Source organism: Saccostrea cucullata, unplaced genomic scaffold (assembly GCF_032062105.1).
Source record: "Saccostrea cucullata isolate Sc308-1 unplaced genomic scaffold, CSIRO_AGI_Scuc_v1 ctg183, whole genome shotgun sequence".
Taxonomy (NCBI): Eukaryota; Metazoa; Mollusca; class Bivalvia; order Ostreida; family Ostreidae; genus Saccostrea; species Saccostrea cuccullata.
In genome coordinates, this window is record NW_026929981.1 from 351,083 (window position 1) to 374,159 (window position 23,077).

General features: G+C 34.3%; 1 protein-coding gene across 1 annotated transcript; it reads left to right on the forward strand.

Moving 5' to 3' along the window:
* Positions 1–654: 654 nt before the first annotated feature.
* Positions 655–22,441, forward strand: LOC134282675 (glycosylphosphatidylinositol anchor attachment 1 protein-like). Its single transcript, XM_062765077.1, has 13 exons — positions 655–665; positions 7,876–8,056; positions 8,361–8,445; positions 9,580–9,685; positions 13,035–13,194; positions 15,821–15,922; positions 16,039–16,235; positions 16,472–16,671; positions 18,576–18,745; positions 18,902–19,083; positions 19,878–20,074; positions 20,198–20,374; positions 20,742–22,441. Exons 2-13 carry the CDS (start codon positions 7,885–7,887, stop codon positions 21,007–21,009), a joined length of 2,016 nt encoding a protein of 671 aa, XP_062621061.1. The 5' UTR covers positions 655–665; positions 7,876–7,884; the 3' UTR covers positions 21,010–22,441.
* Positions 22,442–23,077: the final 636 nt, after the last annotated feature.

The window sequence follows — 23,077 nt, forward strand, 5'->3', positions numbered from 1 at the left end:
TATTTTTCACTAATTTTACTTGCACTGTGTGTAGAAATGATTTTAAATTACATTTGTAGTAATATCCCGCTATCACCTGCATAAGGTGTTTAAGTCTTCCAACATACATTCCATACTTAAGACCATGCTCCAAGAACGACCAGTTTTTAAACTGAGACATGCTACTGACAGATAAGTTGAGGTTTCAAGGATTTTAACTCTCTCGTTTATATTAGAGCATTTTGTATTACCCGATTCAATCTCTGGAATTTATCAGGAGTCCGTGTTTATGCCATCTTCACAAAACATTGTGTACATATTTTTATCACGATCACTGTTCATAATCTACACCCCATTTCGTTGGTTTTGAACAGTCAAAAAACACCATTTTTAAATCTACGCTAGTGGAACTGCATTAAAGGTGCTCATGTATAGTATGTATTTAAATGGAATATTCTTAAGAGAATATTTTGAAAACCTTCTCCATTGAAATAAATAATTTTAAAAGTTGAATTTTGGTTAAATACATGTTCCTCCAACTATTTCGTTATTTAGACTAGCCATCTTCGAAACTCAAGCGCCTGTTTGACATTGATTATATTACACTTCACTATCGATCGAGAAACAGTTTTTGTCTCTTATCCATCAAAAGCTTCAAAAGTAAGCCGCTTCTTTGGATTTGGGTAGTATAACAAACATTTTTTTTTTAATTGGGATATTTTTAGAATCTTTACACAAGTATTTTTAAGTGTGTAGCTTACTTTTTTTCAATTTCGAAAGTGCTTACACCCGGCACTTGGGGCTTGCCCTAAAGTATAGAAAATTATCTAATATGTTGACGATACGACCGTTGAGTCGAGCGCAGACACTTATTCAGTTTTAATTTAGATTGGATGCATGTCCCAACAGCACGTGACATTTGGTACGTGTGGAATCTGACTTCACCAGGTTGGGAACACATCCCCTTTAGCGAGATTATCTCGCTAAAGCGCGATTATTCCTCTTTAGCGGAAGAAAAAACATTACCTTATATGGTAATTTTGTTGTTTTCGTTATAAAATAATCAAAAATCTCGTGCGTATTGAAAATCCGGGAGAAAGCTGCATTGAAGCGAGATTTTACTACAAAAAACTGACATTATTGGCTAGAAATTTAAGACAATCACTGCTGCGTGTGATTATAAGAGGCTGAAATTCACGTGAAAATCGTGCCTTTTTTAGCAAAGGTTTCAAGATTTACAGCCATATATGTTTTTAAAACATTTGAAATATGTATAGATATCTAAATTATATTCGTTAGGGTCTTAGTTTTCCATTCTCGTAAAAAAATTAAAAATAACGCTCTTCGGAAACCCATGATATTTGCTTAAATATTTGATCTTTGGTTGATGCTAAGAAGTACGGTAGCAGAAGAGAGTTGTAAAGTTTGTGGAAAAGTAATGATTTTTTTTTTTTAAAAAAAGTATAAATTGAGATATGTACAGAATAGTGAAAAACCATTAATTTAATAGAATATTGAAAAGCAAATTAATAAAAAAAAAAGGTAAAGATCAAATATTTCAAATATACTACGTCAATATCGGTTATATAGACTCAATATAAATATATTGAGTCTTTATAACCGATATTGACGTATAGTTTAAATGTTGATACATGGTAAACGTAAATTCAGGAAATCGATTCAACAGCGTCGGAAGCAAATTGGTAAAAGGGGGGGGGGCTAATTCAAAGATAAAAAAATCAACTTGAAAAAAAAACTTGACAAAAAAGAGGATAATTTGACCATTGACTGTTTTTCATTTACCACTTACCCTTCTTTTCATTAATACTGAAATGTACCTGTGGAAAGTGAAAAACATGTTACCTTGAATTACTTTTCATAACTATACGAAATTAGAGAACACAAAAATGCGAAATTGCATTGTTGAAATTACTGCTTTTAACATGTTGTTATAATTTAAAGAAGTATGCCTTAGGTATTCGTACTTTAATGAAATAAATTCTTATGTTTAATTTACCGGTGACGATGAACAGTTTCTCATTTGAGGACCCTTTAATTGCGTTGGAAACATATGTTGGGATCCTGCATATGTTGATGTGTAAATTTTAATAGGGAATCAGATACTTTCCAAAACAAAGGCTACATGAAAGAACACAGACCAGGTGGCATTTTTTATTTTAAAGGGGGGGGGGCTTCTGAAAAATTTGCCCCAAAAATTTCAATAAAATAAAAAAAAGCTAAAAGTGTAGATTGTTTATTGTTAAATGCGGAGTCGGCAAAATTTCAGCCGTATTTTGGCGGGGATGCATACTGCTATAGGTATGCTTTATTTTGAAAGAATATCTACGAACACTGCATGGAATACTTCGAATTTTACATTTTATTATGCCTTGTAATTGTTTTTTTGAGTTAATAAGAGATGCTATTGTCACCTTTTTATACAAGCGATTTATGAATAGCTTCCTTATTATATTTAGAAGCTTCTTTAATTGATCACCGATAAGACTCTTTCAGTTAAAATGGTTGTTATTTGAAAATGGTTAAACGTCGATAGCTTTTACCACGCCTGATTAAAATCTTGGTATATTATACATTTAAAGAAATCTAGCTACAGTATTTTTTCCTAGTACCCCCCCCCCCCCCCCCCCCCACCTGACCGTCCATCTACATGTACCATTTCTAGCCGTCTAAAATATCACGTTTCTAATATAACTTGCAAAGTCTGAGACAGTGCAATAGTATAGGGTAAAATAATTTTTAGAGTTGATTAATTTATGTAGGACAAGAATTCAAAACAGACATTGAACTTTTTATCTTTTTTTTTATTTCACGGGTAAACTATACAGAAGCATTAATATAATCTGTTAGAAGATCCTGGAAACTGACGAATGTAGCGAAGAACCAATGAGGGCGCTTCTTATAGTAATAAGGTGGGGCTTAATATCAGTCAATCAGGCGATTTGAGAATCTATGTTCACCAAACAGACTTCGTGTCGAGATCGCCATGCCCTACGGAAAGTCCAAAGTGACGGACCCCATCACTATATCATTCTGTATACAATCCCGCTTTTCAAGCAGGCGTACTAAAAAAAATAATAAGGTAAACGTACAATTACAATAACCATATAACCGGAGTAAGTTTATTTGTACTGATAATTATCACATGTGGGCCTCCGTAGGAAGGCTACGCTATTGTTCACAAAGTTATTCTGATTTCCATGATTTGCAGCAGTAGAGGCAATATTTTGAAGCAAATTTATTGAGATGAGACAATAAATATTTATCGAATGGGTTGACTTGCTTTCGGATTTTCCTTTTTCAGAAGTTAACACGATTACAGTTTGAATCGGAGTACAAATCTCGATTTTCCGAGATGTATTTTCTCCCGCTAGAGAGGGATAATCGCGCTTTAGCGAGATGATCTCGTTAAAGGGGATGTGTTCCCAACCTGTTCACATATGATGTCGTGTGTTAGTTGCATTACCAAATCGTAGCCTGAACAATGTTTACTTATAAATGAGGAATGATTTTATTAGCTCACCTGAGCCTAAGGCTCAAGTGAGCTTTTCTGATCAAAATTTGTTAAGAAATGAATGTAATATTTTTTTCTTTGATCGATGTATCAAAGAAAAAATTTGGACGGAAAAAAGTTTTCCGTCCAAATTTTTTCTTTGATACATCGATCAAAGAAAAAAATATTACATTCATTTCTTATCATTTAATTATGATTTTAAATTAATAAAATGAAAGTTTCTTTCACTTTTCTATTAAATTTACGCATCAAAAACAATGCGCACGAATACATCACCATAACGTTAACGTTGCTTAAAATTCAAAATGGCTCTAACCATGCTAACAAAAAAAACGTTCTCAAATATTGTCGTGTGATAACCAACATTCTCCGAAATAATTTACAGTTCTTAAACACAGAAACTTACCTGTTGTGTTATCCCTCTGGGTATATTTTTCCCGGTAAGTTATCTTAGTTCGTAAATATAACAGGAAGCTACTCAAATATCCTAACAGTTCTCGGTCACAGAAATTTTGGATTTCATTTGCGCATCTTTCCATCTGAATTTCAAACCGAATATGTAAAATTGTAAGTAAGAATCACAACCTGTCAATGCTGTAAAACCTGAAAGATTCTGCTGCCGACCGTTCAAGATTAAAAGAATTCAGTGTCGTTTTTCTCGATCATTCGTTTCCCACGATTTAACAGATTTACGGTTTCCCCCGCTTTGGTAGCATAATAAAACATTTTTTCAGAGTTCTATTGTTTCATACCAGATATTTCAAAGTCAAACATTTAAGAAGAATATGCCGATTAAACGATTTCTTCCCTTCTTTCCCATAACTGTATTGTCGTCATGCAGACGATTTGATTTGTTTAGCAAAGGGGGATAATTCAAAATGAAACGAAAGTAGAAAATAAGTCAGGAACGTAACGGACAGGTTCCGAAATTCAGGAAAATATTTATTAAAGTAAAAGTATTTAAATTATTCCTTCCAAAAGTAATCTGGAAGCGGGAATGTACATGTAAAGACTGCCAAAGTAGTTCCGGCTGCTTAGTGCAAGCGAACTCTAGATTTTATTGATGCAGTTATCAAAAGAATTTTTTATCCAATCAGAATTAAGTATTTTATAGAAATTAAATGATTTCGTTATCTGCCGATGTCGTCGTCGTAAACTTTTCACATTTTCATCTTCTTCTCGGGAACCACTGGGCCAATTTCAACCAAACTTGCCACAAAGTATCCTTGGGTGAAGGGGATTCAAGTTTGTTCAAATGAAGGGCCAAGCCCTCTTCCAAGGGGAGATAATTATGAATTTATGAAAAATTTATGGTATTTCTTAAAAATCTTCTTCTCCAGAACCATTGGGCTAGGAAAGATGAAACTCATTTGGAAGCATCCTCAGGTAGTGCAGATTCAAGTTTGTTCAAAATTTCAAATCATGACTCACAGGGGTAGGGTGGGGCCACAATGGCTGATCAAAGGGTTACATAGGAATATATAGGAAAAATCTTTAAAAATCTTCTTCTCCACTCCAGAACCACTGGGCCAGGAAAGATGAAACTCATGTGGAATCATCCTCAGGTAGTGTAGATTCAAGTTTGTTCAAATCATGACCCCTAGGGTAGGGTGGGGCCACAATGGGGTGTCAAAATTCAACATAGGAATACATGGGGAAAATCTTTTAAAATCTTCTTCTCCAGAACCACTGGGCCAGGAAAGATGAAACTCATGTGGAATCATCCTCAGGTTGCGAAGATTCAAGTTTGTTCAAATCATGACCCCTGAGGTAGGGTGGGGCCACAATGGGGTATCAAAGTTTAACATAGGAATACATGGGGGAAATCTTTAAAAATCTTCTTCTCCAGGACCACTGGGCCAGAAAAGATGAAACTCATGTGGAATCATCCTCAGGTTTCAAAGATTCAAGTTTGTTCAAATCATGACCCGGGGGGTAGGGTGGGGCCACAGTGGGGTATCAAAGTTTAACATAGGAATAATGGGAAAAATCTTCTCAAGATTCCCTGGCCATGAAAGATGAAACTCATGCAGAAGCATTTTCTGAAAGGGAAAATGCAATTTTGTTCAAATCATAAACCCTTGGGCAAGGGTGTGGCCACAATGGGTGATCAAGTTTTTACATTTGCTTTTACCTAGCCAGTTGCTCAGGTGAGTGATGTGGCCCCTGGGCCTCTTGTTTAATATTCATCTGCAATGTATCCATTAAATCAAAGCGACTTTTTAGCTCACCTGAGCTGAAAGCTCAAGTGAGCTTTTCTGATCACATTTTGTCCGGCGTCCGTCTGTCTGTCTAGCTGTCCGTCTGTCTGTAAACTTTTCACATTTTCGACTTCTTCTCAAGAACCGCTGGGCCAATTTCAACCAAACTTGCCACAAAGTATCCTTGGGTGAAGGGGATTCAAGTTTGTTCAAATGAAGGGCCACACCCTTACTCAAGGGGAGATAATTGGGAATTAATGAAAATTTGGTGGCAGATTTTAAAAATCTTCTTCTCAAGGACCACAGTCCCAGGAAAGATGAAACTGATGAGGAAACATCGTCAGGTAGTGTAGATTTAAATTTGTTCAAATCATTACCCCCGGGGGTAGGGCGGGGCCAAAATGGCCGACCAAAGTTTTACATAGAAATATATAGGAAAATTCTTTAAAAATCTTCTTCTCAAGAATGACAAAGCCATAATTCATCATATTTATATGGAAGCATGCTCAGGTAGTGTAGATTCAAGTTTGTTCAAATCATGACCCCCGGGGATAGGGCGGGGTCAAAATGGCCGACCAAAGTTTTACATAGAAATATATAGGAAAATTCTTTAAAAATCTTCTGCTCAAGAATGACAAAGCCATAATTAATCATATTTATATGGAAGCATGCTCAGGTAGTGTAGATTCAAGTTTGTTCAAACCATGACCCCCGGGGATAGGGCGGGGCCAAAATGGCCGACCAAAGTTTTACCCGGTACATAGAAATATATAGGAAAATTCTTTAAACATCTTCTCAAGAATGACAAAGCCATAATTCATCATATTTATATGGAAGCATGCTCAAGTAGTGTAGATTCAAATTTGTTCAAATCATGACCCCCAGGTGTAGGGCGGGGCCAAAATGGCCGACCAAAGTTTTTAAAGATATATATAGGAAAATTCTTTAAAAATCATTTTCTAAAAAATAGCAAATCCATGATTGGTCATGGGACTACTTTTGGATTTAAACTTTACGATAAAAAGCCATTTTCTACTTTTTCCTACCCTTAGTGCTCAGGTGAGCGATGTGGCCCATGGGCCTCTTGTTGATTTGCTGAACTTTTTTTGTTATTCACCCAGGCCTTTTCATTAGATTTAGAGCTTGCAGGGTGAGCAGCGCTTCGTGCTGCTCGCTGCACCCGCTATTAAAAAATACATATGTGTAAACCCCCAATAGGACACAGGGGAGGATGCAATTGTACTCTTCCTTTGCTTCAACTTTTAATTTAACTATTTCCATTTCTTTTGTCCACTTACCATCTCAGATCTTTTGAATAATCATTCTTATCAGACATGGTGTTTGATTTACCCACAAAAAGTTTCTACAATAAGAAAATAGTGTTTCACGGTAGATCATTCTATTTTCTATGTAGAATTCTGAGGGTTACTTTTGCTTATGATTTTCAAGTTTGTAGCATGCCAAATGGGATGCATTTATGCTGGATAATAATTATGACAAGAGTGTTATGGGCCATGTGCCTCTTTAAATTTAACAAATCTTTTTTTTTTGGGGGGGGGAGTATGTATAAGTCAGATGTTTTTTTTTAATTAGCCCAGCTTTATTGTGATCATTCAGATTTCAGCTATGGATGTCAGAATTTTTATTTCAGAGAGCTACAGTTGTGTCACTAATTATGGGAGGGGGGGGTAACGAAGTTTGTTAACCCCCCTTCCCTGCAGTCACGCACTTTAACGCATATACCATTTTCCCATTTCTAACGCAAAATCACACATATACCATTTCCCCTCAATCACACATTTTTCACGCACTTTAAAAAATAAATTTAATTTTCAATTTAATGCCTTTTCATTTTATACTTGCTAAAATCTCATAAAATAAAAAAATTATAATCTTATGAAAATATTACATCTCAATTATTTATGCTAAATTTTAGAGAAACTTGTACCGGGCTATAAGGTGCTTGCGGGGAAAAGGTAAGTCATATTTGTATGACATGAACATTAAGTGTATGTTGCGTCACATTTTAGTAAGTTGTAAAGAGTTAAGTGTGAGGAATGGAATGGACTGTAAAATAAACATACCAGTATTGATCACTCACATAAACATATACTGATCACTCACATAAATTGCATAAAACACTAATTTATATTTTTTTCTCAGAAGAACATCATGGGTTTGCTGACTGACCCTAAACGTCAGAAGAAGATTGTGGATGTTATTTCCAAGTACAACAACATACTGTGTGTGCTGTGCTATGTTGCTGGAGTTACTGGCTTTCTGGCATTGGCTTACCAGCCATTCAATGGAGCCACATACTTCTCTGAAAATGCTTTGTTACCTGGTAAGTCACTGAAATACTGTAGAATACATTTCTATATAGATGCTACAATTTACATGTGAATTCTATTATGTGTAGGCTTTATTACATGCATTTTACCCAATCCAACGATTTATTTTTATTTTGTTTACTCATAATAAGTGTAAAATTGAATACAATAAAACAAATATTGCAAGATGGTACTTATCTTATATTTTTTTCTACTTATTATTAAGTAACAAATATGATGAAAATCAGAATAGGAATTCTTGAGGACATGTTTACTACTGAATTCAGAATACCAATAAAACTTTATTCTATAATTTAGGATTGGTTACAACTGAATTCTATGCAGAGATGAACTTGAATGCTCTAGCATCTGAGCTTAAAGAAGAGTTTAACAAGGACAAGAGGTAAGTCTGATTTAGGAGATGGTAATACTCATCACACTATCTTGTATGATTTGATTTATTTCACCTTGAAGGTAGGATTCTTCTCACATTTTCTTGTATTTAAAAATTAATGAAATTTTCACAGAATCAAGAGGACAATATCACTAAGTGATGGTATCAGTGAAATAAAATTTGACTGTTTAATATTAGAGGCAAGGTCAGGTCAAGGTCATTACCTTTTTCCTGGACATTAAGAATAAAAAATTGTTGTTTCCAATTACGCGATCCCTACTTGTAATTCAAAAGATTGAATGTTTTCCTTTTTTGCATAAAAAGATACTACCATATAGGGCCTATAAGATGATATTACCAAATTGACATGGATAATTTAAATAAAATGGATATTTGCTAATCCGAATTTCCTCTACTTTTCTAAAATTTCTTGGATTTATTAGTTATTTTTATATGCTTCCTATATTTAACTTTTTCCAATTTTCACATATAGTAAAGTTGTCACATAAAGGTACAAAATGATACAAAAACTAAAAGTTTTGATCGTTTACTAAGAGAGAAATAACACTTTTTACGGATTTTTGGCTCAAATCTGTGCTTAGATTTGAAGCATTTAAAAGCCAACATAGTTCTAGCATGTGTGAAAAATCTTATTTATTTGATATGTTTGGAAACTTTAGTCCCTTATTATTAATTTAACTTACATTTGAAAATTTCCTCTAGTCTTTGATTGCGTAAAAATTATAAGTAAATTCAATGTTCTATAATAATTTTGAGAGGCAGAAAAGAAGATATTTTCATACGCCACCATTACGCCAAAAATATAGTCCCTGCTAATTTTCATAGGCAGTTTACCACTTCTATTCAAAGTTGTATAATTGTGATGAGGAAAGAAAAATATGGTCTTTTAAATCTCTTACATCTAAATATATAAGACATATCAACAAATGTACTTTGAATATTCCATCTAGTCAGAAACCAGAGAAGAATCCTACCTTAAGATTAATAGGAATTCAAAAAAATATAGTGTTTAAATAATGAGTTTCAATTAGCATTTTGTTAGATTTCTTTGTGCAATTATTAAGATAAATAGTTCTTTAATATTTAGAAATTCAAAAGAAAATAACAATTGCTTCATTATAGGAAAGTTCCCAGAGAATGGATTTACAATCACTTCAGAGAAATAGGATTAGACACTTATATACAGAATTACTCTATAAAATATCCACTGGACATTGCAAAAGGACAGGTAAACATTAGTCTCTATTTTTAACGTTTGATTACTAAGCCCTGCAGTCTATAGAACATTTCATGAATGAACAAATTTTAAAAGAATTATTTTTATGCCTCGCCATGAATATGGCCGGGGCATATAGTGTTTGTTATGTCCGTCTTCCGTCCTTCTGTCCTTCCGTCTGTCCTTCCGTCACACTTTGTGTTTAGCTCTGTTCAAAGCTAAGTTTCAAAGAAACTATCCAAGATATTTTCATCAAACTTCATATGCTGATAGATATTGATGAGAGCTATGCAACTGCATCAACATTTTTTGACCTTCACCTTTCCTTTGTCCTTGACATCACTTTTCTTAAATTAGTGTTTAGCTCAGTTTTAAACATACCATTCAAGATGGTGTTATCAAACTTCACATGTTGATACATACTGATGAGAGCTATTCAACTGCATCAACATTTTTGACCTTGACCTTTCCTTTGACCATGACCTCACTTATCTTTAATTAGTGTTTTGCCCAGTTTTAAAGATACCATTCAAGATATTTTTATCAAACTTCATATGCTGCTACACATTGATGAGAGCAATTCAACTGCATCAACAGTTTAGACCTTGACCTTTTCTTTGACCTTGACCGCACTTTTCCTAAATCAGTGTGACTTCAATTCTAGATATTTTTATCGAACTTCATATGTTGATACTAAAGATGTCAGTGAGTATCAAGTTAACCGGGTACTCGATCGAACGTCCGAGTATCGAATACTAAAATCGGTACTCAGTTACTCGGACGTATATTTTTGAATGTTTCTAAACTCATTTATTAATGCATTAAAACATCGGTTTTAAAACGTAAAATGTTCATTGCATGTGTACATACAGTAATTATGGTTTTCCTCTAAATGATGACCGTTGTCGCCCGTGGCAGTGTTTATACAGTAATTATCGTGACCAAGCGCCTGGTACCCGGCTTTTCTCACCTTCGACTGTCTTCTACCCTTATTTTTTGTTTGCTTTAATGATTTGTTTTCACTGAATATCGTTTAAGGTCTATCATGTTTAAATAAATTAGACAATTTTGTCAATTCTCCAAGAAGCCATAAATTTTCGAGAAAAGAGACAGATGATATTACATGTGATTGTTGATATGGTTGTGTTTGATTACATGCCAATTACTTCAAATGGTTGGAGGCAAAGGCTTTAAAAAACTGATGTCCATCGTTGCATCAAACTACAACATACTGTCCCGTAATACTGTAAAATATAGGATCGAAAAATGTACGAAGATCGTTAATCCGCTCTATTATAGGAGAACTTGATCAAGTTGATACTGTAGTTCTGACGACTGATCAGATTATTTAAAAAAAAATAAACTGTGAACCATTTATACTTTTATTCCTTATGCTTATCTGATGATAAATTGAACTTAAAATAAAATGTTATATTAAATTTCATCCGGCATGAAGTGTTCATAATTATTTCATCAGATTTACGGGTAAACCTCGGAGCATGTGGTTTTATTTCTACAAGAGTTTACAATGTTTTATCAATGTTACAGTACTTGTTCTTATTTATTTATATTTTTACGGAGTACCCGGGTACTCGATCGGAAAAACGTCCGAGTAACCGAGTATTAAAAATTGACCGATTTGACATCCCTAGTTGATACATATTGATGAGAGATATGCAACTGCATCAACATTTTTGACCTTGACCTTTCCTTTGACCTTGACCTCACTTTTCCTAAATCAGTGTCAAACTTCATATGCTGATACATACTGATGTAAGCAATTCAACTGCATCAACAATTTTGACCTTGACCTTTTATTTGATCTCAACCTCACTATCAAATTGAAGGTTAAGCCAATTTTAATTAAAGACATCATTTCTAGATATTTTTATTGAACTTCATATGTTGATACATATTGATGAGAGATATGCAACTGCATCAACATTTTTGACCTTGACCTTTCCTTTGACCTTGACCTCACTTTTCCTAAATCAGTGTCAAACTTCATATGCTGATCACAAGAGTTCGCGTACCTATCAATTATACCGAAATTTTCATTAAATAAACAAATACGTAATACGTATAATAATAACACAAGGAGTGCAACGCATTTTAGGTCACCTGGGAACCCCTCGCTTAATATCAAGGCTGTCACACAATTAATCTTCAATCGAAAATTATAAAACACAAACCAATCATTTTGGAAGGGACCATTCTTTATGGCTCTTAATGCACATGATTTCAAACGCATGTTTTACAGCAGCAGCGATGACATTTCTCCACAACTTTGCTCAAATATCCGTTGTCTGCGACGCCATGACATGACGTCACGGGCGCGTCCATATACCCAAAAAGGAACAAAACTGCCTGAAATGCTAATCTAGATGATTGAGGTCATGTGCGAAAAGAAACCAGAGACAAGTTAGTAGACATTCAAGAAAATTTAAAACGGGGAGGTACAAGTACTTGTACTCGTATCTAAACGTAATATCGTTATCTCTAGTTAATTGTGTATGATTGGTTTTTTTGTTCCTTTTTGGTAAATGGACCGCCCGTGACGTCACGTCATGGCGTCGCGGACAACGGTTGCACTCCTTGTGTTTTTATTATAGGTATTACGTATCTTCTTTATTTTATACCGAAAATTTCGGCAAAATTGATAGGTACGCGAACTCCTGTGTGCGGATACATACTGATGTAAGCAATTCAACTGCATCAACAATTTTGACCTTGACTTTTCATTTGACCTTGATCTCACTTTTCCTAAATCAGTGTCAAACTTCATATGCTGATACATACTGATGTAAGCAATTCAACTGCATCAACAATTTTGAACTTGACCTTTCATTTGACCTTGACCTCACTTTTATCAAAATGTTTTAATTTTTTTTCAACTTCATATGCTAAAAAATACTGATGAGAGCTTTTCAACTGCATCAACAGTTTTTGACTTTGGCATTTCCTTTGACCTTGACCTCATTTTAATGAATATAGGGTCAAACTTCATATGCTGATACACACTGATGTAAGCAATTCAACTGCATCGCTATTCAAGATATTCTGATCAAATTTCATACACTAATACAAATTTTCATGTTGCATTACTAATAAACCCTCGGCGGGACATTCATGTCCTATGGACATATTTCTAGTTTCAAATTTGTCAAGACTCAAATACATGCATTAATGAAAATATATCTTTGCTAGTCAAGTGTCTCTGGTTTACTTTTCCCATAAAGAAGTATGGAGAGAAGCTGATCAGAAACATTTGAAACATTTCAGATGAACTCACAATACAGAAAAAAAGTTAATGGTATCTGAATATTGCATTGAAATATATTTCTATACCCTTTAACTTTAGAACATTCCAGGACAGAATGTATATGGAATCTTGCGAGCTAAGCGAGCGGCCAGCACAGAAGCCATTGTCATGTCTACCCCAATGCGTCCCAAAGATTCCGACCTCTCCTCCACCACGGGAGGGATTGTACTGATGATGGCCATGGCTCAGTACTTCAGAAGTAAGTGTTTATTATTATCCTGGTAAAATCTGAGGATTGATATGTTGTATGGTTGGGTTTTTTTTTAGGTCACCTGAGTAAACTCAGGTGACCTATTGCTATCTGTTTTCGTCCGTCGTCGTGCGTCTGTGCGTCGTGCATCGTCCGTTAACATTTGAACATTTTCAGCTTCTTCTCTGCAACCAGTGAACCAATTTCAACCAAATTTGGCACAAAGTATCTATGGGTGAAGGGGGACAAAAATTGTGAATTTCATGATCCCTGCCCCCCTGGGGCCTGAGGGGTGGGGCCAAAACCACTAAAATTAGTGCAATCTTTGAAAATCTTCTTCTTTACTCCCTGGACATCAAGCAGTCAAACTGTTAGCATAATTGTAATCAGCATTGAGTCCTCTACCAAAATTGTGAAATTCATGGCCCTGGGGTCAAGGGTTCTAGTGCTAGGGCGGTGCTAAATAAGTATATAGTAAAAATGCATTATTTCTTTGAAAATCTTCTTCTCTGCTCCTGGGTATTAAATAACCCAACTAAGTGCATAGTTATAATGAGCAAGAGTGCCTCTACCAAAATTGGGAATTTAATGGCCCCAGTGTCAGGGGTTCTGGTGTTAGGGTGGGGCTCTATAGATTATATAGTGAAAATACATGAATTCTTTGAAAATCTTCTCCTCTGTTCCTAGGTATTAAATAAACTAAGTAAGTGCATAGTTATGATGAGCAAGAGTGCCTCTACAAAAATTGTGAATTTTATGGCCCCAGGGTCAGGGGTTCTGGTGTTAGGGTGGGGCTCTATAGATTATATAGTGAAAATACATGAATTCTTTGAAAATCTTCTTCTCTGTTCCTAGGTATTAAATAAATAAACTAAGTGTATAGTTATTATGAGCAAGGGTGCCTCTACCAAAATTGTGAATTTTATGGCCCCAGGGTCAGGGGTTCTGGTGTTAGGGCGGGGCTCTATAGATTATATAGTGAAAATACATGAATTCTTTGAAAATCTTCTTCTCTGTTCCTAGGTATTTAATAAACTAAGTAAGTGCATAGTTATGATGAGCAAGAGTGCCTCTACAAAAATTGTGAATTTTATGGTCCCAGGGTCAGGGGTTCTGGTGTTAGGGTGGGGCTCTATTGATTATATAGTGAAAATGCATTATTTCTTTAAAAATCTTCTTCTCTGTTCCTAGGTATTTAATAAACTAAGTAAGTGCATAGTTATAATGAGCAAGAGTGCCTCTACAAAAATTGTGAATTTTATGGCCCCAGGGTCAGGGGTTCTGGTGTTAGGGTGGGGCTCTATAGATTATATAGTGAAAATACTGAAAATACATAAATTCTTTGAAAATCTTCTTCTCTGTTCCTAGGTATTAAATAAATAAACTAAGTGCATAGTTATTATGAGCAAGGGTGCCTCTACCAAAATTGTGAATTTTATGGCCCCAGAGTCAGGGGTTCTGGTGTTAGGGCGGGGCTCTATAGATTATATAGTGAAAATACATAAATTCTTTGAAAATCTTCTTCTCTGTTCCTAGGTATTAAATAAATAAACTAAGTGCATAGTTATTATGAGCAAGGGTGCCTCTACCAAAATTGTGAATTTTATGGCCCCAGAGTCAGGGGTTCTGGTGTTAGGGCGGGGCTCTATAGATTATATAGTGAAAATACATGAATTCTTTGAAAATATTCTTCTCTGCTCCTACGTATTAATTAAATAAACTAAGTAAGTGCATAGTTATGATGAGCAAGAGTGCCTTTACAAAATTTGTGAATTTTATGGCCCCAGGGTCAGGGGTTCTGGTGTTAGGCTGGGGCTCTATTGATTATATAGTGAAAATACATGGATTCTTTAATTTTTTTCTCTGCTCCTAGGTATTAAATAAACTAACTAAGTATATAGTAATGATGAACAAGAATGCCTCTTCCAAAATTGTGAATTTTATGGCCCCAGGGTCGGGTTTCTGGTGTTTGGGCGGGGCTCTATTGATATTATAGTGAAAATACATGAATTCTTTGAAAATTTTCCTTTCTGCTCCTAGGTATTATGCAGGTGAACATACCTATATAGTTATGATGAACAAGGGTTCTAATCTTCCAGAATTGTGAATTTCAAGGCCCCTGGGTCAGGGGTACCATAGACGGGGGGGGGGGGGGTGTTACTTATATAGTGAAAATGAATGAATTGTTTGAAATCTGCTCCTTTGTATTAAACAAATATTTTTGAAAAGCAAGGATGCCTTTTTAAAAATTGTGCAATGTGTGGATTTAGGCCTAAGGGTCAGGGGTTCATGTGTGAAAGGGGCACTTATACACTGATTAGTTGACATGCATTTTTTGCTCCCCTACCCTGCCTTTGGGTATTAAGTAACCAAACTAAGCAACTGCTAAATGTATTGTTATAATGATCAATGGTTCCTCTTTCAAAATTGTGAATGCTATAGAATCTGGCTTAAAACATGAATCAAATTCAGTCACTGGAAAGCTTTTGCATAATGCTCAGGTGACCTATAAGGCCCATGGGCCTCTTGTTTTTTATAAACATTAAAAAAAAGGACAATGTAATTTCAACTGAAGGTTAAACATTGCAGATAAAAACATGTGCACTACATAGCAAATATTGTATATTTATGTTAGGACAAACATACTGGTCCAAGGACATCATTTTCCTGGTATCTGACCATGAGCAGATAGGATTGCAGGCTTGGCTGGATGGCTATCATGACATTAAGGCTGATTGTATGTATGAAAAAAATCTTTAAAAACACATTAAAAACAAAGTCTCATTCTGATGTCCTATGATTTCCCATATGCTGATGTAGTATGACTAGCCTTTTATTCCTGTGTCTTTACAGATATAGTACCAAGTGATGTGATGGGGAGGAGTGGAGCTATCCAAGCTGCCATTAACCTGGAAATTCCAGATGGGAATATCCGCTATTTTGATGTCAAGATTGAGGGCATGAATGGTCAGCTACCAAATCTTGATCTGTTTAATCTTGTTGTAAGAATCTGCAACCAGGAAGGAGTAGATGTTACATTTCACAGAAATGTAAGTTCATGTAGGACATTATCAATACATATACAATGTAGTATTTCCAAGAAAAGCTTTTAGAAAATGAAGAGTTCAAAGGGGGATTTAAAGTACAGGGAAAATATTTGACATCAATGACATCATTTGATTATATTCAGTCAGTTTTAGAACCATACCCGAAAATTATTAAAAAGGATCTGTTATTGTGCATCATAAAAATAATAAAACATGAATCAATTTTTCTTTATTAATAGAATGACCCAATGGATCCACAGACTCTAGAAGGTTACATGCAGAGTGTGAAGACCATGCTGGAGATGATGTGGTCCCAGGCAGCTGGCACCCCCTCAGGCAATCATGGACTCTTCCATAAATACCACATAGAGGCTGTGACCTTGCAAGGAATCAGGAGGAAGAACAGTAACTTTGCTTATCCCCTGGAGAGAACAGGAAGGTTTGTAGTGAAATTTTCTGAAGAAAAAAATAGCATTCTGAGTTTTATAATGACTGTCAATAGATGCTTTTGAATACTAGTACATTATAAATGAGATTTATAACATGGATTAACAGAGTTCTGTAAAACATTCTTTATTGACAGATATTAAATTCTGTTTGTGGAAACCTACTTTTGAGAAATGTCTACAATAACAGTATATTCAAAATCTTGCCGTAATTTCTCAATATTTGCATGAATGTACACTTTAATACATTATATTATATAAGAAGATTATTTTCGTAATTTTCATTGGCTGAAAGAACGTCTCGTGATATTCCTCCTTTTGTGATGTTGACGCGAAAGTACATCCGCTGAAAATAATATCACATGACACACCGTTCGGTTGCACCAAAGTTACGTAGAACGTAAGGTCATAATATAAGAAGCGTGTTTTAACCATTGTGACGTAATGACAGCTGAGTCTGTTCAGTTAGGACTGTGTCAGTCATTCAGTCTGAATGATTATATAATATAACTATTATGGACTTCAGCAAACAGTCGATATGTGGTTATAAGGACTCATGGCAATATTGATATTGGCCTCAGACACAGAAAATGATAGGGACCTCGCAGGCTCGATCACTATCACTTCCTGTGTCTTCGGTCAGTATCAATTGCCATGAGTCCTTATAACCACATATTGACCTACACTGAAGCAGGGTTCGACACTAACTTTTTTACCTTGGTGGACCGCGGGTCCACTTGTCAAAAATTATTGGTGGACCTTCTCAATATCTGGTGGACCTTAATAAATGTTTGAATTAATGAATGAATCATTACACAAGGCATTAATTAAAACTAACTTTTATATATACCGATCCCAGTCAGGTTAATAAAGCACAAATATAACCCAGTCAACAGAATCAAATCTATTAGGGACTAGTCAGATTTTTTTTCAGAAATATTGTAAAACTTATTAAAAAACGTATTAACCTACAAACCAAACAAATATTTTAATTATCATTAAGTTACAATGTTGAAAACCTGCATTTATTTCGCTTCCAAAGGTAGATTAAATTTAAAATTGCTAATTTCCAATTTTATTATTAATCAATTTGTTCAAATATCAAATAAGTGAGTTTTTCATGTATCTATTCTATGGCTAGATCATTTTTTACTAAGATGCAAAACTGACATAGGTACATGTATGTGTATTGATTAATTATTTTCTGAATTTATTATTTATTCAAATAAGAAGTGATATAATGTATATCAAGAGAAAAAATGAAACTGCAGATAATAGTTCATTAAATGTAAATTACGCCTGTTTGAACATCTAAAAAACACCAACAAAAAAAAGATGCATAAATGCAGCTGTCAATCAATTCTAATTATCTCGACTTTGTGCGTTCAGGCGTGAAGCGATTTCCTGTTACCCAGCATAATTTTCACACCTTTCTGTGTATTACGTAAACAGTGGTAATTTAGCACGGATTTTTCATGCTTCTTATTCAAGGTCCGTGTTGAATGTTCTTGCGTCTCAATATTATTTTTACTATTGGAATTATCAGTTTTTCATGTAAAATATATCGAGTTGCTAGGTCCCCCTGATTACCTAATACATTATTACATGTATATTTATTCCTTGTAAAATACAGGTACGGAGGAATTAATAATTTGAGTTAGGACTAAATTTAGATTTAAAGGAAAAAATAACCCTGGAATTTCAATTTTTTTTAAATACGGTGTTCGAATTTTAAGTGGACCGATGGTCCACCTAGCCCTGAACGTTTGGTGGACCTTCCAATTTTTTGGTGGACTCGGGCCGCCGGTCCACCGTTAGTGTCGAACCCTGTGAAGTCCATAATTGTATAATATACCCACTTGATATTATAATTAAATGTATTTCATGTTTCTTTCAGAATTCTGGAGGGAATATTTAGAAGTTTAAACAATCTTTTAGAAAGATTTCACCAATCATTCTTCTTCTACATTCTCCCTGGCACCAGAAACTATGTCTCTATTGGAATGTACATGCCACTATTTGGTTTGATATGTGCAGCAGGTCTCATCAAAATATCCTTACTCATGGGTTTTATTTTTGTGGTATATTCTCCATTCATGTAATATAACATTTGTCTAATTTAGCTTTAAGATTTAGGCTTAAAATATTTTTGCAATAAACAAGAATATGAAGTACTAAGTTTTTTGACTGGAAAAAAAAATTATGATTCTTAACGCATTCAAGCCATTGCTATTTGGGTGACACTAAAGAAGGATAAGGAATCTGAAGAAGAAGAAAAGAAGTCTGAGGAAGAGAAGAAGGAGGAAGAGGAAGAAGAGAGTGACCAGGCAGAGAGAGAGGCGAAGGCCCTGGAGAAGGAGGTGGAGGAACTGAGGAAGACAGTGATGGATGAGGCTGTAGAGGAGGTAGGAAGTCACATGATCAAAACAGAGAGTTATGTCCCTTGTCTTTTGTGCTTCCTTGGCAATTCCTCTACTCCAGAACTCCAGAACAAATTTTAACCAAATTAGCCAAAAGGCAATTTTTAGTCTCCATATGTGATGACGAACAGTGTTTGAAGAAGTTACCTTCCCTTAAAAAAGTAGAATACAACTCCAAATTGCATTCTCTATCCAGAGTTATCTTCCGCTACGCTCACAACACCTCTGTCAACGCTCGTTGTACAAGATTCTTGTACAAATTTTAAATGTTGAAGATTCAAAATTTTAATAATAATTAGTTATTGTAATTATCGATAAAGATGATAACTTATTATTCATTTTAAATCTATAACCCCTCAAAACGACTTATTTTCAAAGTTTTTAAGGAACTATTTTGTGGAGTAAAAATTAAAATCATAATTAAAAAGTCCCTATAAGGTGTTATTTTTTATTAAAATAAACAATTTTTTCCGATAAGAAATTTAATTAACAAAGATTTAATATTAATGCAACTTTTAATCATTTACAAATACAATTTTTCCAAGAATCTTGTACATTGTATTAACAAGCGTTGACAGAGGTGAATGTGGGAGCGAAGCGGGAACGATAACTCTGGATAGAGAATGCTCCAAACTGGATTTCCTTGACATTAGGTTTTCTAAAGGCAATTTTAACGAAGAATTATTCATTCAAAAGGGATATAAAATTGGATTTTGTTTATCTTTGATAAACTGTAGCTTTAATAGCTGAAATTAAAAGAATATTTTTTATCATTTCAGGAGGCCTCATCTGAGGGGTTGATCTCTATCATGCCTGTAATATTGATCAGTGTGATGATGGGGGTGTTCTCTTACACTGGACCCGACCTTATCACCATGTCAGCCCCACCCTTCAGAATCAAAATGGAGGACAACATCAGCTTTGGACTTATGGCTCTGTACACAGCTTCTCTGATGGTCCCTAGACTTATAAGCAGGTTTGTGCATCAAGATTTCTAGCCACATGATGTGTATTTCAAAATCTTAAACTTGGAAAGTATCTTTGTTAATATACGATATTCTTGAAATAATTTCATTTTAAGCATTGTTTTTTTTTACAGGAAGCAGCCAGGAGCCAGTAAGAAGCTGATTTTTGATTGGAGGTTACTGAAGTGTGTCACTCTGCTCTTCCAATCACTGGTTCTGTTCTCTATTTCTTTGATGAACATTTCCCTGGCCTTCTTTCTAGCTGTTGTCCTTGTTCCCATCACAGTTATAGCTCAGCCAACAAAAAGCAGGTAAAATATTCATATAATCCAGCATGCTAGACGAGAGGTTCATGCGAGATAATTTTGACTTAACGCCATATATTTATATATATAAGGACTTTAAATGAGACTCATGCTTGTAGGAGTACATGTCATACTGAAAAACGTGCTTCTCTTTTTGGCTAGGTCTTATTAATTATGGAAATTACTAAAGAAAATTCTATTTTGATAAAATTTAATATATGAATATGCATGTTCCATGTTTTAGTGTAGTTTCATAGGAAAAAATACTTTGACAAAGTACATTTCAAACGAGTCTTAATTCTTTTTTTTTTTTTGGGGATATTCCGAAAATATGAAGATTTTTACGTTTGTTCATTTTTTAATGTATTTACAGTCTACTGCGTTGGCTGCAGAAAGCTTTGCTTTTCTTAGTGTTCCCAGCTGTGTTACTATTTATAGCCTCAGTGATAACAAGTTATGGAGAAAAACACAAAGACTTCCTAGACTTCCTGGGCAATTCCTGGAGTTTCATGAAGACCAACATATTTCTCACAATCATCGACAAATATTTCTTCGGCAGCTGGATGTTTGGTTTATTTTCTTTCCTTATGTTACCTAACTGGCTGATGTTCTGGTGTATAGTACACTGTAGTCTAGACTAAGAAAAAAGGTGATCTCAATTTGCTATTTTTTTTTTTTGAAATTGTGTGTTTGTACATTCCCACCTTGATAATGAAGATAATTAATTGTGTATGAGGAAAGTAAAGTCATGTGTAGTTGTAGTTTTTGTCCAAGACAGTTACATGTGTATAAAGATGTTTATGGACTTCTTTGAAAGTCGGATGCAAAATATTTTCTTAGTAAGAGTGCTTTGAATAGTTTTCTTATTGTAAAAATGGAAGAAGAGAGTGCTGTTTTTACATATGTTTATAATTTTTTGTGACAAAGAATATTGTCATGATTTTGTGTTATTACGTAATTGTTAGTCAGTTTGCAAGCAATATATGTATCTGATAAAAAGATTGATCATGTTTGTTTGACCATCTTTCCACATCATTAACTTCATGATTCTGATGTCATTGTCTTTTTTTTTCAAAGTATAATCTTGCAAGTTCACTAGTACGTAAACCAGAGATGTTATAAATAATTCTAATGTTGACCTTGGTCTTGACCTTGACATTTTTGGATTGAATACTGTAAAATCACATATTTTTGTGGGTTCAAATTTTCAGGGTTTGAGAAAGAATTAGGGGTTCATGGGAATTTTTTTTTGGTGGATGAAAAATTGTTGAGTGATAATATTTTGCATTTCATGGTGGACATAAATTCATGGGTCTCTTCATACCTCAAAAACCACTGAAATTAAACCCTCACGAAAATTAGTGATTTCACAGTACCTTATTCTTTGTTGAGGATGTGATATCAATTTTTCGTTCCAGGTTACTGAATCATTATACTTTGCTTTCTGGTCATATCTTCTTCAAAGATAGTTTTTTTAAATATTCAGAAAAAATAATATGAACAGATCATTATTATACATGTGCATTTTTAAAAAATAGTTAGCCACTATGAACATTTTTACAAGTTTCAGATACCTTATAAGTAGAATTTTTAGCGAGGATTTAATTTTGGCATTATTAGCAATGGTGCTGAGATCGCTAAAATTGAATATCGCTAAAAATTAATTGCGTTTTATTTGTAATAGCTTCTTTAATGTGCATTTTAAAATCGCTAAAATAACATCTCGCTAAAAATAAATTACCAGTTTTTAAGGACAAATCCCTAAATTTGTGTCTCGCTAAAATTTCCACTTATACGGTATATTTGATTCTTTTTTTCGATATACATGTACAAGTTCATTGAGTTTGACTTTTGTACTTTCTTTTACATGTCTGGAGATTTGTAGTAAATATTTTGTGAGTGATATATGGTAGGCATGTTGTTTGTGAAACAGAGGTGTTTGAGTGAATTTTTTTTTTATATCTGCTAGTATCTTGTTTAGAACAAAGTTTTGTTCCTTGTGCAATAAATAATCTCTTACAAAGCTGACTGAAGAACTTCACGGAAATAAATAGTATATTCATAAAATTTCAAGTTTTTTTCTTTTTTATTTTAAGCTATACAATATAAAAATTTAATAAAAGGGGGCTAGAATATATTCGCAAACAGTAAATAGTAATGATCAATTTCTGTTGGGATATAAATGGGGAAGACTTTCCCAATGTCAGCAAGACTGGCAATTTAACTATTGAAAAAATAAAGCGGAGTAAACTTATATAAAAACTTAATGTCATTTTCCTTATAAACATACGAGGGTTGTCCAAAGCGTTTTTCTTGAAAGGTAATGGGCGCACAAAGCTGAAATTTTCAGTAAATGTTTATTCATCATATTTAAGTGCATCATTATGTTTTTGATAATATATAGACAAAAATAAAGATTTTATTATGCTTAAATGTGCACAGGGTACGGTCCTACGGCGCACGGTAAAAATAGCAAGGTTATATTATAGAATACACAAGAATTAATTCGTAATTAAAGTTTTCAATACATAAGATTGAAATGAAAATTATCATAATTCGATTCCTTAATCAATTTTGTCGTCTCTATTAAAATTTCAAGGCATTTGGTTAATTTTTGGCAGTTTCCCGAGCATTCGAAATGGGAAAGAAGTAAACACAACACACGGAAAATAGCGATTATTGATGACATTACGGCGCACCGGAGAGCAG